Source organism: Chenopodium quinoa, unplaced genomic scaffold (assembly GCF_001683475.1).
Source record: "Chenopodium quinoa cultivar QQ74 unplaced genomic scaffold, ASM168347v1, whole genome shotgun sequence".
NCBI lineage: Eukaryota > Viridiplantae > Streptophyta > Magnoliopsida > Caryophyllales > Amaranthaceae > Chenopodium > Chenopodium quinoa.
The window spans coordinates 2,052,999-2,069,970 of NW_018742616.1; the positions used below are offsets into that span (position 1 = coordinate 2,052,999).

Genomic DNA, 16,972 nt, shown 5'->3' on the forward strand with positions numbered 1-16,972 from the left:
ATGCAACCCAACACAAGTTAGGTTAGTTTTTCTTACAACTGGATCATTCACTACAAAAATGCAGTATTATTATGAAAAAAATATTCATTTACCCATAGAACTACATTCATGATTCTGTACAATGTTACACCTTATAAGTAATGACAACTTTTTCACCAACCCTTTCAATTTTTCACTATAGAAAAATTGCAAGCAAAATCCCCTTTTCCTCCAAAGGCCGATAGAAAAGAAAGAAAGACAAAAAAACTACGGGGAGAGGGAGGGGAAGTGTTGAAAGGGATCATCCTCCACATAAGATAAATTCCAAAAAGAGGAGCTTTTTTTTGTGCCAAACAGGCGAAACAACTGATTTTCTTCCATTATAACAGTTTGATTACAAACGATGATCCGAGCAGCAATTTCTGCAGAGGGCACTATGTGACCTTGGCGTCTTCAATCTACACCAGGATCATATTAAGACATGCTGCAGAGGGCACTATGAAATAGAACAATTTTCATGAAGGAGTTGCAGCACGTTCTGGGTCTATCATCTCGCTTTTGATCCTAGCTGATTGGGAGATGAGCATATTGTGAACCTTCTGCTTCAGCTGCAAGTAAAAAAGTAAATGAGATGCCTCTAAGAATCTGTCAATCAGATGCAACAAGAATTATAGAAAAAGTAGCATAGGAAATGACAGGAGCCTAAAGAATGATAAAGCTGGAATGAGCAAGGTTTAACATATTGTCCCTCTATATTTTCCACCAGACTTGGTATTCGATCCTGACTGTGTATATAGAGCCTAAGCATGGACATAGTTGTATATACCTCATCGAGACCAAGTCCACTCTTTACAGATACACGAATGGCTCCTTCAGGCCCAAATAACCTATATCTTGCCAAATCCGAATTATCAGCAGCCAAGTCTTCAGTTATGAAGGAGGAAGGGGACTCGGGCAAAATATCACATTTGGAAACAACATCAATCCAAAGATGATTGCTGAATCTCTCCCTGATTTCCATGTACGTTGTGAACTGCATAATCATCAAGATTAAGCAAATAATTATCAATCACTAATTGGTAATGGAACAACTAACTACTATCATCACGTATGTTTTACACTCTTCTAGTTGACTGGATAGCAGTGTGGCCGCGTATACTCGGGCTTTCGTAGAGCATAGAGCCTAGCCTACAGTAGAATGCCAGGACATACACAAGATGCTTGTTGTCATTGAAAGATAAATAGAAAGCTGATAGTTGGGGGAAAAAAAGTTAAAGCATAAAAATCAATAGGGAATGACCATTTTGTTAGCATGAAAGCTATACTTGTCTATGATGCAACCGGCTTTTTCAAAAACTGACTATAAGTCACTACATACACCAAGGCATAAGTCCTCTAAGCTTGTCTTCAGACTAAATGCAAGTCACTTCTTAAGTTAAATAATATACCTGGTCTGACGCTGAAGTTCCACATTCACCTGTTAAATCATGAACATAAAGTACTGCTGTTGGCAAATGTGTGAGGACTGCAAGAGTCAGCTTCTCCAAATTGTTCCTCTCCTCTTCAGATTTTGCAAATGGAAGCAATTAAAAAAAACTCCTTTAGACAAACTATGAGCAGTTTAAGGAAGGCAAATTCAAGAAAATGGTGGGGAATTCCAATCATTTTGAACAGTGCCAAATGCTAAAATAATATAGCACATCATGAGATTACTGAACAGAAGTTTAAGAAAAACATATGACTTTAGCACCCCCAAGTACCGATTTCCACCGTGTGAAATGTAAGGAAACATATTTGCAAGCTCTGAAACAATCAATCGAAATCGTGTACTCTGAATATTAGGTTTTTAATGGTCCCTGACAAGTAGACTTACATTCATCCAGGCAATTAGTCTTCTACCACAGACAATTTAGGCTCCAGGAAAACACATGGTTAATTAGCTAGTAAGATTAGAAAAAAAAATAAAAAAAAAAAAATAATAATAAATTGAACGCATAGTGTATTCAAATTGCCTTAAAATTTCATTTTCATGGCAAGGAACCTAAACTTGTCTAGCTTAATTCCTTCCCAGTCAAGTTTGAGTCTATACTGGTATATTTTTACCTAAATTGGTCTAGTCTATGTCTTACTTTTTATACTTTCCAAAATCAGTCTTTATGCCTATACAGGTTGTCTACAATATTTTCGGAAGAAACTAAGCTATTTTAAATTAAGAAGAACGTCTAAGACAATACAATAATAAAGTATAAACAGTCAGAAATAGGCAGAAAAGCCTATTTTAACAAACAAAATAGGCCAATACTAATCATATTTGTTGCTAAAAGCCATCCTATTTGCAGAGTTGTCTCTAGTTCTTGGCCCTTGCTTATCCTCATACACATGGTTTTGGACCCTTCTTATTTTCAAAGATAAACTTCTCATAAACCACATGGCTTCCATTAACAGACCATAAATATCCTGTCTATTCTCATCCACAAACTCCAATGTGAAGTTCAGCAGAAATTATAATATAGGGAGAACGCAGAACATAACTTCACTTACCATCTAGTCTCTTGAGTACACCCGGAGTGTCTGTAACCTGTCCCAAAAAAAAAAAATACTATGGGAAACAATATTATCAATGACAATTTAACATACAACAAATACATTACACTTTTGTGTAGACCTGAAAACGCTGATAGTTCACAACAATATGACCCATCAAAATTCCCCTGGTTGTGAATGGATAGTTACAAATCTGAAGAAAGAGTGAGAAAGGATAGTTATTTTCCACACAACTTAAAATACATAAATCTTCATGTCTCACTCAACAGCAAGAGAATACCTACCATCCAATCTACACATAGATATATACTAAAGAGCTTTGAAGAGCACAAACAGAAAATGAGTAACAGGGCTAGGGTACGTATTTATTTTTAATAAGAGTAGGAAATATCCATAACCAAAAAGATATTTCTGTTTTCTTGGATCATCCAGCTTTCATCTAATGTAGAGTTAGACAGCAAACAGCCCCTAATACACCTAAACAATGGCAAAGCATGTAAATTGTATCTTTGGTTCAAATCACGAGGTAACTAGCCACTCTTATCCACACATTTGGCACATGCAGATAGCTCATTAGTCTATACTCTAGGTTACACAAATCATATTTTCCTCTTAAACTTGATGTCAGTGCTTTCCTTCACACTGAACAGAGCTCCAGGACTCAAGAGCAGGGTTTAGAAAGGGTGCACCAAGGTGTTAAACAATAATGTGGTTTAATAGTCTATTTCAGTGGGTTGTATACGTACAGGTGGCAAAATATTTTTAGCATTAGGAAGTGTGCCTCATTTTGACGAAGTGCACTCCTCATTTCTTGTGCCTAGGCTCTAGAACCTCTGTTGCCTCAGCACACCCCAAGTCATTTTGAACACCACTGGAATAGTCAATTAGTCTTCTGCTTAAAATTTAAAATTTAGAACAAGTACTAATTGCAACAGAAAGGACAAGAAGAAACTGGAGCACAAAAATTGTAATCCTAAGAGCAGTCATTAATCAAGATCATTATAAGCACTCTGAATACCTCAGGTTTTCCTGTTGATAGAATACGAACTAAAGATGATTTTCCAACATTAGGGGCTCCAACAAGAGACAGTGTTGGAGTTTCCAGATCAACCACCGGCATAGCTCGTAATGTCTGCAAAGAAACATGAATCATAGGGGAGATGCCAGCATACATTTAGTAGCATCAATGCACAAGGATCCAGACATACATTAAAGATAAGGTAGAAGCACATAAATCAGAGTTGCTAGGGTGTGAGAAAAATGTAGAAGATTTTGTCCAACATTTAATAAAAGAAGCACTTGCTTAAATAAGTTATGTAAAAACCCCAACAAGCACCGAAAAGTTTGGTAAAATTGGTTGGCAATAATCATAAATCCAATGCATGAGCAGACCTGCATGGCTCCCATTGTGAGCAGTCACATCCCTGTTTTTGAAGGCAAATTTTTGAAAGAAAATGAAAAGAAAACTCATAATACATCCAATAACATCAAATAAATCAAAAGGTGAAGGTAAAATATAACAATAGGAAATTTGCCAATTAGATGTGTATTTGCATCCTAATGGCCCTGCCAGCCAACCATTGATTCCAAGGTGAGATTATCACAGTTCAGAGGGGGTACATATACTAATCAAATCATCAATTGTCAACCAAGAGTTTTTAAAACTCCATTGGTCCAACACAAGTCTGATGACAGATCAACAGTCAAATAGTCTTCAACATTTATAATTTTAAGCGAAGAGGTTTGCATGTAGAGGAGTTGATAACAGAAAATACTTAGGCAGATCCGAAGATGGATAACTAGAACATGTATACACGAATGGAAAAATGGAAATCAATGCAAATTCCCCCAAAAATGCAATATCTTAAAGTGATTCACCTCATCACCAAGGGATCATAGTTTCATACCTTGGCAATATCCAGCAAATCATCGACGGCCTTTCTTTCACGGTAATAAGTTTCTTCCACTCTTTTCATACCCTAAAAAATTTAAAATAAATAAAAAAACAGCAACTTACAAACTTGCTTGCATGACAAATTATTTTTTCAAGTACTGGGTGTCTCGTTACACTGCGCTACAGCTGCATGTGCTGAGAAATCTAGCAACGACTTAAGAAACATCACTACTAAAGAGGAATTTAGGTAATGCATTGCTATTCACCAACATCAGTATCCTTTGGGGGGGGGGGATTTCTCCGTATACTAAATGATAGAACTATTTACAGAATTTTACCAAAATATAAATAAATGACATAATGAAACTACATATTTTGATATTAGATTCAAATATGCGACACCAAAATAATTTTTTTGATTTAAAAAAAAAAAAACAATAGCAAGGGATTATTAAGTGACAAACAAATATGGCAAAATATTTTTGGTAACTGATATGATTTTTTCTAAAAGGTAATAATAGGTGACAGGAAGTTCAGTGATGGCCATAACATAATAGGTTATTCCTTGCACAGCACAACCAGTTGCACACAGTACATAACTACATACTGTAGTTTAAAACTTGGAACACAAGTATTTACCTCATTCAACCGTTCCTCTGCCTCTTTCTTGGTCAACGACTGCAATGCACAAATTTCAGTATTATTTGAAGTTATTCATAATTTCTTACGAAAAAAAATAAATAAAAAAAATTGAGGAAAGACATTAATGATGATTAAGACAAAGATCTAATTAATAAATAATCAACCTTGGCACAAAGAGAAGCATGTTCCTTTCCAACAGATGTAACCTTCTTTCGCAGATTGTTTACCTTTAACAAAACCTGCAGAACATCAAGGACCCACGAGCCATATAAATGCTTGCTATAGAATAAACTACAAACATAGAGTCCAAATTATCACAAGCAGAGTTCTACACTGATATTAGGAAATTACTTTTGAATCAAATCCAATAACTAGAAGGCCCCCCAACAGACAAAAAGATTGATGATGTGCACTTTCACTGCCTAAGATGTCAGAATTAAGAAACTACAAATAATGTTGTTCCATCAGTACCCGTCCAATGTACACAGTAGACTTTCTAAAGAAAACGATCCTCTATAAAAGCACAGCACCAGAACTCCTCAATATAGTTCCTAGACTCTCATTGATATCTTGAAAGGCTATCCACTTATCCTTGCCTCTTTTATGGTTTATCCTGATAGAAGATTTCAGTGACTTGAATTCATGAACAACAAAAATAGACATATTGACATAAGTGTATCAGTGAAACATCTATATTCCCCTATGCAACCTACGCAATTGGAAAATGTTATCTATTCTCCTACAAATCTCTGTTCATCTGAAATTTTGAAATGTGAGGAAAGTCACCATAAAAGAACATGGCAGGTACACTCTACTCTAACTGATATAGGGAAGAAAATTCTGAAGAATCTTCCTCCTGCAGAAACATCAATCTAATCCCTGTAATTTTCAGGAACAAGTTCTCTCCTTCATAAATTAAACTATTCTTCTGCTTTTACATAACTCATTATACAATAAAGGGGCCTCAAAATCATTAATTTGAACATCGTCAATTAGGGTCAATACCAATTGGTCCTAGAAATTCTTAATTACGTATATAGATTGAGCTAATTGCATACAATACTCCTCTTGCAATAAGTTCTTTACTGCATTATTAATATTATAATACAAGAATTAAGGCATTCTCCCAACTGAATTCACGTTCTCAACAAATTTACGGATTCATAGACACATCTAGCAACAGAAGTAATACCCTGAGTGACAAAAATATTAGAGTAAATATCAAACTTAGTAGTTACCTCTTCATAATTCCCATCTCCAAGCGTCAGTTCTATAAGGGAACGCTCATAAGGATGCAAATGGTTTTTGTTAGGGAAGTTTTCTGTGTAAGTTCTAAGTGGAACTGCCAATTCCTAAACAAACAAACAAAGAAGATAAACTGTTAGTAAATTACAACTTGATAAAACGACTAACTAAAACACACAAACTATATAACACTCGAAAATTTTACCTTCATCAGCGCATCAAGTTGCTTAGCACCCCGGTTCCTCTCTCGCTTAGCAATATTAGCAATGCCTGTCAATCACAAAATCAGATTTAAATCCATTAATCTAACATAAAACATATATATCCAAGCAAATCAATCCAATCACATAAACAACCAATTACCCTTTGTAGCTGAAACCTTCTTAGATTTCCGTAAAGCGGATTGGATTATATCAATTGATGGCATTACCATGGGTAGCTTTTGAAAAGCACCTATACTTTCGATTTTCATGGTTTCATTAACCTAACAATTTTCAGATAGCAACATCAGCTACAAACATCAAACATAACTATATTTAGAACACAAACAAGGAAACATTTAAACTAAAAAAACAAAAATAAATTTACCTTCACTTTAATTTCTTTTTTAAGTTTGGTATCAGGAATATAACTTGCACCCATAATTTTTTCAGCAGTAGTGGTCTGTATCTCTTTGCATAAACACATTATAGGATAAAATGCTCTTTGCGGTAATTGTCTAGAACCTGCTAATTCATAAACATTTGCAAATTTCTCAAAAATTCAAACAACCCAGAAAATGCAAAACTAATCAAATGAATTTAAATTATTTTAATTAAGCAGCAAATTAAAAGATTTCCTCTTTATTTTTATGCAAATTAGTATAGAATTACCTTTGATAAATTTGGTAGTTCCGAATAATAATTTGTTAGAAGGAATCCGCCATAATTCCAGCATATTGGAAGCTCCCATCATTCTTCTAATGGATAGCGATAACGCTGAAAAATGAGGCTTCAATTGTAACAATATTGTGAATACGAAAGTATTACTTGTATAAATTTACAATATGAAAGAGAAATGTTATTGAAATTCGAATCAATTTGTGGAAGACTAAAAGTATATTTACCCAGTGCAGACCTTAAACTGAAACTCAGAAAACAAAGAGTAAAGACTGTTGAGTACTTGAGTTGAGTCAATGTAATACGAGGAGCAATTGGGATTTTTTTTTTCAAAGTAAGCCTAATTCACAAACAATTTTTAAGCTTGACTTGTGGCCAAATTATTTTTAATAAAATTTCGTAATTTCTGAATTTTTTTTTTTTTAAAAAAAAAAATGTCTTTTAGTGTTTCTTGGGTAATATGTTCCAGGACTCGAATTTGCAGGCTGCTTCACTCAAATTCTCTCACTTTCACTCTCTCTCACTAACGGTAGAAGACCCCATACACTTTCACTCTCAACCGCCGCACTCGACGCTACCGCTGCCGCCAGTCGCCGTTGCTGCTGCCTTCCGTCACACTCACTCTCTCTCACTCACTCACTTAATTTTGTGGTAAACCCTAAATTCATGTTAGTGTAATGTTGATAATTGCTCTTAATTGTGGTTAATTGTTGTATATTGTAGCAAATTGTTGTAAATTGTATCAAATTGTTGCTAATTCTTAATGAAAATGTGGTAAATTGTTGATAATTATTGATGGTAATGTGGTACATTGTTGATGAAATTGTTGATGGTAATGTGGTATATTTATGTGAAAATGTTGATGAAAGCTTTAATAGTAATCATTTTGCATTGCAACCTAAACTAAGAGTTTATAAATGGAGTTAATGCTTAGTTTGTGGGCTCTTGTCAACAAATGAACAAATAAAATATGGCAGTAAAGATGGCCTTGTTTCATTGTTGTCATATTAGCTAGACATGTAGGTCCTTCTTGAATTGTGATATCACTATTTACTATTCAAGCTATGTATGGTTTAATTAGGCTTTTTTTACCTCGCTCTAGATTTCAATTATCCTAAAATGTGTTTTGGTTGTTATGTAGAATATGACTGCACAAAATGTAGTGTTGTTATGCCGGTGGGGAGGTGAAATTCTGTTTGATGGACCAAATGTCGAGTATAGTGGAGGAAATATGGAACCACTAACACTTGAACCGGACATGACTTTCAATGATTTGATGAACGAGGTTCATAGTAGTATTGGTTCAAACCCAATGAATGATCAACTAAACATTAAAATGAGGTTTGAGACTGACAATGGGGTTCAAGTGTTACCTGTTTCTACGAATAAACATTTAAAAGTTTTGAGGAGCGTTGTTGCAATGAAGGGTGTTCCCACTGAGATATATGTAGAAATGGTGCCTATATGTGCCCAACAAAGTACTCGGCCAGAACAACAAGCTACATATATTTTCGGTTACAACACAGAGTCCTTCTAAGTGCCCTCACACGACATTCCATCGAATGAATATGGGATGGGATCTTTCAGTAGAATGCTGCACGACGATCAATTTCACATGTCGTTTAGTTCTCATATAGCTTCACCTGTACATGGGGGGGCATATGTGACAATGTTCGGCCAACCTGGTCCTTCGACATCAAACACCGTCACACCTTCACCGATGCAATTTCATAGTTATTCACCTATGCAAGATGATGTTCAAGCATCACCATCTCAACCTGTGCTAAATCATGTTGAAAATCTTGAAACTATTGTGAATAACGAATTGTCTGTGTATGATGTGTATGCAGAAACAAATGATGAGGCCGAGAGTGGAGAGGAGGAAGATGCATGGACTTGAGAACATGGATGTTGAACCTGCACACATGGAAGTTGGTGAGGCCATGGTTAGAACTCCCATACCTTGGTTTAGTCAGATAAACGAGAACTATGAAGTTGATCAGTATTGGGCCGAATCGGGTAGCCATACATCGTTTGTTCCCGGGGGAGAATTTGAGAAGGGCATGTATTTTGAAAGTAAGAAAATGCTTCAAGAAATGGTGAAGATGTATTCTATACAGAGGAATAAATTCTACACCACAGTGACCTTGAATGAGAGTGTCCTTCATCTGCGGTGCAAGAAGAAATGTGGTTGGTCGCTACGGGGTACCAAAACAAGTGAGCACTCGCGTGGCTTTACCCTAGTCACATACAAAGGCCCGCACCGGAAGAACTGTGTCACTGAAGTACTATCTACTGATCACCCACACTTGGATTCGTCCATAATATCTGAGTATGTGAAGTCCTTTATACAGAAATATCCGTCCTTGAAAGTTGAATTCATACAGGAACTCATCTCCAAGCAATTTCATTTCGAAGTTCCGTATCGAAGAGCATGATATGCCAAGGAGAAAGCTATAGCCCAAATATTTGGTTGATTGGAAGAGTTCTTACGGCAGACTTCTGCACTTCATGCAAGCACTCCAACAGTCAAACCCGGGAACCGTTGTTGTATGGAAACACAAAGCCCCGAGAGGACCCATCGTTCAGCCAGCAAACTCCGCCACTGCCCCGAGACCCATTCACCACCATTACTCATTACAGGCGGCGTCGTGTTAGACGGAGGGACGACAGACAGGATAGAGAACCGTTACCCCGAATAAATGAGTCGGGATAGTATTATCTGATTTATTTGTTGTAGCCGGATTTTCTAGACTGATGTATATAACACTTACATTATTAATAAAATTAATGTTTTTTGAATGAATCTGTGTGTGGTTTGAAGTTTAATTTCCTTATTTGTCCAAATCGGACTTATGTTAGTCAAATAGATCATTCTAGGGCGATATATATCAAACACAAAACATTTGGGCTCCATAATGTGAAACGGGGTAGAAGCGATGGCCGATCGTGGTTAATGTGGTGGTTTAGGTGGTTGTAGTGCTGTTAGGGGTGTTTGGAGTGTTCTGAAGTGCTTACGGATGGGCGAAAGTCGCTGGAGGTGGTGGTTGGTGGTGGTCGATGGTGGTGGTAAGGTTGGGGTTGGTGGTGGGGGTGGTTGTAGTGCTGTTGGGGGTGGTTGGAGTGTTTTGAAGTGCCTAAGGGTGGGAAAAAGTGGCGGGAGGTGGTGGTTGGTGGTGGTCGATGGTGGTGGACGGTTGGGGTTGGTGGTGGGGGTGGTGGCTGAATGAAGGCTGGGGGTGGTGGGTTGGGGGCTGAATTTGGAGTGAGGTTGCTGGCTGCAAAAAACGCTGTCTGGGACAGCGTTTTATGTACAAAAAAAATTTGTACATAAAACACTGTCCCATACAGCGTTTTATGTACTGAATTTTTTCCCAACATTCAGTACATAACCCGTGGCCTGGGACAACGTTTTTAGTGTATTTGATTTTTTTTTATTTTTTTTAAAAAATCAGAAATTACGAAATTTTAAAAAAAAGTCAACATGAAAACGCTATCTCAGACAGCGTTTTACACATTGATTTTTTTTTAGACAACGTTTTATACCCTGAAGCTTAGTTTGGTAAATAGTTTTGCCACGAGTCTATTTTAAAAAATAGTTTAATAATAAAGTTTACTTTGGAAAAAAATCCGAGCAATTGAGAAAACCTAGACACCTAGTGAATCACTTGGATAAGCGTCAAAGCCGATGGAGTCTCCATTAATCAAGCTAATTTACGAAATTTATAAGTTAATGCCCGAGCTATGCTCGAATTTTTAAATTAGTACATATAATAAATCAAAATTGAGAAATTTACTCAATATAAATTGATACTTATTTGCTAATTGGCTTAGGTTTTAATACAAGACCTTTCATAAAAAAAATTTAGGAAAATTTAAAAGGAATAATCCAACCTTTTGTCCGTTCTCCCATATTAATCCCACCTTTTGATTATTCCTCATTAATCCAACCTTTGCCCCCCTTTTTCTCACGGCAACCCTTTTTAACTGGCAACCGACTATTTGAAGTGAGGGTTATTGTTGTTGACTTATTGACTTTTGGTTTCCTTCCCAGATGAATTAAGCGCCATTACTACTCCAACCACCTATGTCACCATCACCATCAATGGTCGAGCACCACCTCATTTACTGCTCTCCCCTTCAAATTACTCCAGTCACTTTCCTTCTTTCATTCTCAATTTACTACTCTTCCCCTTGTTCTACCTAAAATTGTACTTGGTGAAATCAGGAAGACTTCGTGCAGAAGACTGTTGTGGTCCTCGAGTCAAAGCATTACACATGGAGGTATATGATCAACGAACCTTAAATGTTTTTCTTTTTATGGCTAATTGTATGTGTGGTGTGGAAAGTTCGCTTTTTTTGGATGGTTATGCTATGTACTTGTGACAATTATTGTTCTGATGTTTAGGGTAGTGTTTTAAAAGTGGCCTATGATAGTAATTTATTCTTTAAGTGAATCGCTAAACATCGCCCGCAAATCTCCACATAAAGCCCACAAATATGTATTGAAGTGACTTTATTGCCCTTTTCTTTTTTAAAAAAAAACACTCTCTACATCTCTCTAAAAAAAAATCAGAAAATCTACCTCTCTAAAAAAAATTAATTACGACAATGTCGAGGCGGCAAGGGAAAGAGGTGGCGGCGGCGACGGCGGAGGAAAGGCGACGACCTCGTGGCAAGGTAATTATTAAAATATTTTTTTTTTTTAAAAAAAGGGCGAAGGTGGCGCGTGGCGTGGCGTCAGGTCCGGCAGCCAACGCCGGTGGCGTGGCGTCTGGCTTGGAAGCCCAGCCAGCGGAGAGGCGTCCAAACCAGACGCCAGACCATAGGCTGTGGCGGCCAGATCTGGCGCCTGTACCTATGGGTAGGCGTCTAGTTCAGGCGCCTGCCCACTGGCTCTGGCTGCCGGATCTGGCGCCACTGCCAGTGGGTGGGCGTCCTGGCCAGGCGCCCCACCTGTCTTAATTTTTTTTTTTTTTTTTTTTTTTTTTTTTTGCAAAATCAGAAATTTAGTTTTATTTAAAATAATTTTGTTTTATGTCTAATTTTTTTTGTTAATGTGTTTTATTTTTTTAAAAATATTTATTAACTTTATGTGTTTTTTTTTATAAATCTAGTATATATATTTTTTATAAATCAGATTTATTTTTTGTGTTAATGTTTAATTTTTTTATGTTTGATGTTTAAACACTTTTCATGCCTTAATTGATGTAGTATGTGGAAATTGTTTGTGTTAATGTGTAATTGTTTTTTTTTAAATGTGTAATACATTAGGGTATTATGTGTGTATTTGTGTATTTGTAATATATTTGTTTTTTATTTTTTATGTTTAATTATTTGAAATAATTTTTTTTTTTGGAAATCAGAAATTTTGTAATATATTAGGGTATTATGTGTGCATTAGGGTATTATGTGTGTATTTGTGTATGCCGTATAATATTTTTCTATGTTTAATTATTTGAAATAATTTGAAATTTTTGTTTTGTGTCCTATTTATTTATTATGTCTTTGATTTTTTTTATAATCTTTATTAATTTTATGTTTATAAATATGACGATATGTTGGAAGTGTTGGTATTTTGTATGTGTAGGTAGTTATTTATTTTTTTAAAAAACTTTTGTATGTTTATATATTTTTTAATGTTTTGTAGAATTCACTGGGTCGTCATGGTGCGGGGAAGAGTGTAGAGCTTCTTAGTAGAAGCTATTCAGTGGAGAGGTCGGGGCATAGACATGTTAGATCCCGTGGTATTTCGGCCTCGGCTCGTAGAGAACGGATCCACTGTCGGGATGAGGATGACGATGACGATGATGATGCTGAGGAGGGTAACCAGGAGGAGCAGGAGGAGGACGCATATAAGGATGAGGATGTGGACGATGGGAGTGAACCTTATGATGATTACGGTCCATTCAGTCAGAGGGTTGATGACATGTACGTGACACATATGGTAGAGGTGCGTAAGGGTAGGGGTGGTAGGTTTGTTAGTAGATCTGGCACATCATCTGCATCCACTGTGTCTGGGGCAAGCAGGAAACGGTCGAGGGCCGTTAATGATTCTTGGGTTGTTAGGAGTGAGGTGCCCGGTGGACCTGTAGACGGGAGTATGATTCCTAGCTTTCTAGGACACATAGCTACCCGTATTTGGGAGGACCAGGAGAGGCCTTAAGTTACGGGGTTGTTGAAATGTCATACCGGGGAAAAGACTTGTAGCTTTTTGCGTACATGGGCTGAGGCTTGGCCGGCGGAGAGCGAGATGTTCGAGCGGTTGGAGGGCACAGGGCTGAATCACGTTCCTGCCACCATGCACGATAAGATTGACACTACGCTGATCACGGCTTTCGTTGAGCGATGGCAGCCGGATACAAACTCTTTCCACCTTCCGTTCGGTGAGATGACGATCATGTTACATGACGTCGAGGCCATTCTGGGGATTCGTGTTGAGGGTAAACGACTTTGTGCTATGACTGATGCGGATCAGGCAGATTTGCTGGCGGAGTTGTTGGCGGTCGACAGGGCTGCACTGTACACCGAGGCGCTTGGTGTTTGGGAACACGGCGGTGTGAAGATCGCATCCGTGTTGCAACGGTGTTTGTACCCCAGTGCACGTAGGACGCACGACGCACAGCTGGCTGCTTATGTTTTTCTACTCCTCGGATGTACCTTGTTTCCGGATAAGAGCGGCGAAAACAAGCTCAGGCCACGCGACATAGTAGAAGCGTGTGACCCCGACAGTGTAGGCCAGTTTTCTTGGGGATCGGCTACGTTGGCGTATTTGTATCGCCAACTAGGATTTGCGAGTCGGGCTGACGCGGCAGGTATCACTGGGTGTCTGACTTTATTGCAGACCTGGATATACGAGTACTTTCCTGCATTGCGACCACATCGTGACCCGGTTCCTATTGATGAAGGGATGTCGCGTGCTTGTGCGTGGAGTCCACGCTCGGAGAAGAAGTCCGTTGACCGCCTTCGATCGATACGGTTATTGCTTGAAAGGCTGTCCCCCTTAGAGGTAACGTTTATAAATTATTTCTACAATTTATTATATGCACTTATTATATTCATGTTATTAAATTCTAAAACTATGTGCAGGTGAACTGGATGCCTTTCGGCCCGAACCCTAGTGTTAGGGTACCCAGGACCCTGTACACGGGACTCATTCAGTATCGTGAGATCGTGGAGACGTACATGCCCCAGCGTTGTCTTCGCCAGCTTGGATTTGTCCAAGTTGTCCCTCCTCCCCCGTCATGCCCGATGAAGGCGGTCCGACCTGCATCGTCGAGGGACTACGTCGTGCATTGGCCGGATATCGTGACTGGGACGTGGGACCAGTTTCCGATGGTGGCCCGCTTATGGACTGCGGAGTTGCAGAGGCCGCCATCTGGGGTTCCTCCCATGTGTGACCACTACTACATGGAATGGTTCAACCGGTATTCGCACCCGAGGTTGATCGCAGATCTCGACCACAGAATGATGATTATATGCCACCGTCTACTGCCATGGAAGCGGTATGTCTCATAAAATATATATCGTTGTTTTTTAATTAAGTTTTATATGTTGTTATTGTATTTCATGTTTTATTTTTTGTTGTATGCAATGGATGGGAAAGATAATGCAAGATGTACAGAAACTCTCTCTGGAGAAGGACAGCATGAGTGCAACAGTGAGAGCTGCTGTTGATAGTCTGGAACAGACCCTTGCGCATTGGGAGTCGGCGTCGAGGAGGGATTACTGATGGTTTTGGCATTTTATTTATAGAGCACTTTAAATATTCTCGTTTTAATTTATTAAATTGGACATTATGTTTTAAGTTTGTAACATTTTAGATTGTTGTTTTAGCTTTCAACTTTGACATATTATCATTGTTGTTTTTAAATTTTGACATAACCGTTCGTGGATCCGCGCAACTTACCCATGCAACATATAGAATGTAGTAAGCAATACAATATATATAATTAATGTTCTCATTAAAAGAGCAACGTACAAATAAGGTTACATAGAAACAATGTAAACCTGAAAAACTAAAATGCAGCTAGGGTGTTCCATTCGTGGATCCGGTCATGATATAGCGCATCCCAACCCTCTACGCTCGCTGTGCAAATGGTGTACCACCGAGGTATAATCGGTGGCACAGGAAAATCGGATGACATGTCTAGTCGGATGAAATGTCTGTATGACGACCCAAGAAACGCAATAGCTACCTCTCTGACCGGTGTAGTGACAGTCTCGCGCGAACGCCAAGGGAGAACCGTGGTACAAGGATAATAAGCTTGAGTATGCAATCCCAGCCCGAAATGCATGACTGTGCACTTGTAAATGTTTGCAACGGCAAACAGATCTAGGGGCGCGTCAAAATAATGATTTTGACCGCAAGGTCCACCTCCCCACCGAATATGCCGCAGAGCGCCATCCAAGTCATCCTGGTACACATGACGATAAACATTTCGGTTAGAGGCAATTTCGCTGTACATCAACTGACGCACCAAACCGTAGTTGTCTTCGCCCATTTGAAAAACATCAGCCACGACCCGGAATCCGCAGTTACCATCTCCGACTACATCATTCCACCCTTCCAAGTACGGCATGATGATGTTAGGTATCCTGTCCTTGTACGGAAACTGATCAACATCGTTTCTTCCTATTCACCATATACTTAAACACAGATAAGAAGGCAGAAGTAACCTTATAAACAATGTGCAATGTAAAAAACCAACCGTGTGGAACATGTCATGAAGTACATGAGTAGCGTCACGAATAATAGAAGGATGACTGGAGGACACTCGGTCGTACATCGAACGAAACTACTCCAACTCCTCCTGTTCACGGTCGGTCGTTTGAGTATCTGCATGCTCACCAATAACGAGTGTCCGCCAGAATGAATGAACCTGATTAACATGTAAGGACGCCCTTTCTTCTGTAATAACGCGGTGAATGGTGCATGCGCAAGGTAATCCATGAGTTACTGAAATAGCACACCCGCACCGAGCATACACTTCGTCAGCCAAGTCCCTCATCCTGTTCAGCTCAGTCAGAATCAACCCCAAGCAGTAGTGCGACACACGACCATGGAGAATCTTAAATATGAAATGGCTATACATCGTACCATGTCGTCGTCTGGAGTCCTCTAGAGAGTTCCTGATGTCGTTCTTCTGAGTTTCAATTGACTTGTTAAGTCTATCAAACAGTGTATCTAAAGCAACGGTCGATGAATCAATCCAGTCCTTGGTAGCTCTATGAGCGCTCTCAACTCTACATGTTGTAGTGTTCCCGAAATGAAGTACTTGGTTTGTCCAATATTTGACAAAAATTTTTCCTGTGAGGGACCCATTGTTGCATCACATAGTCCACTAGTGCCGGACACCACTGGTACGAATCCCTGAAGTTAGCCAATTCTCGCTCTTACACTTCCTCTGTGGTAGCCTGTAGGATCTTCCGCCACTTACCATTCACCAATCTCTCTGCCATTTCCAAATTCTTGTTGAAAAGGTTGTAGGCTTTCACTTTCACGCAGTTGTAGATGTGCCATGTGCACAACAAGTGCTTCGACTCTGGAAACAACTCCCTAATGGGGGCAAAGAGACCTCCCTCACAGTCACTGACGATGGCTGCTGGATGAACATTAGGCCCGATGTAGTTTCTCAGCTTCTCCAAGACCCAATAATAACTTGGAGCCGTCTCATCCTTGATGTTTGCATGACCAATCAGAAAGTTTTGGTTCGTTGGAGTCATCCCCATGATCTCAACCAGTGGGAACTTGTACTTGTTTGTCTTGTACGTTGAGTCGATCAAAATC

At 38.7% G+C, this 16,972-nt stretch overlaps 1 protein-coding gene across 2 annotated transcripts; it reads right to left on the reverse strand.

The window, feature by feature from the left end:
• Window positions 1-47: 47 nt before the first annotated feature.
• On the reverse strand, window positions 48-7,503 carry LOC110721584 (nucleolar GTP-binding protein 1-like). 2 transcript variants are annotated; one of them, XM_021900762.1, is made up of 15 exons: window positions 7,410-7,503; window positions 7,177-7,281; window positions 6,893-7,029; window positions 6,668-6,788; window positions 6,510-6,574; window positions 6,298-6,411; window positions 5,224-5,298; window positions 5,057-5,095; window positions 4,431-4,502; window positions 3,542-3,655; window positions 2,645-2,716; window positions 2,521-2,557; window positions 1,428-1,540; window positions 806-1,012; window positions 48-587 (listed from the first exon to the last, which is right to left on the reverse strand). In XM_021900762.1, exons 2-15 carry the CDS (start codon window positions 7,256-7,258, stop codon window positions 495-497), a joined length of 1,341 nt encoding a protein of 446 aa, XP_021756454.1. In that variant the 5' UTR covers window positions 7,259-7,281; window positions 7,410-7,503; the 3' UTR covers window positions 48-494. The 2 variants fall into 2 exon arrangements, with proteins under 2 accessions (XP_021756454.1, XP_021756455.1); XM_021900763.1 differs by having other exon boundaries at window positions 7,421-7,493.
• Between the last annotated feature and the right edge of the window lie 9,469 nt (window positions 7,504-16,972).

What these genes read in the sequence shown, in the direction of transcription:
- LOC110721584 (XM_021900762.1), bottom strand. Translation starts at nt 7,258, where the DNA reads ATGATGGGAGCTTCCAATATGCTGGAATTATGGCGGATTCCTTCTAAC. An exon ending in GAGATGGGAATTATGAAGAG is followed by an intron (nt 5,299 to 6,297) that starts GTAACTACTAAG and finishes GATGTTCTGCAG; the next exon opens with GTTTTGTTAAAGGTAAACAA. An exon ending in ATGCTTCTCTTTGTGCCAAG is followed by an intron (nt 5,096 to 5,223) that starts GTTGATTATTTA and finishes TGTGCATTGCAG; the next exon opens with TCGTTGACCAAGAAAGAGGC.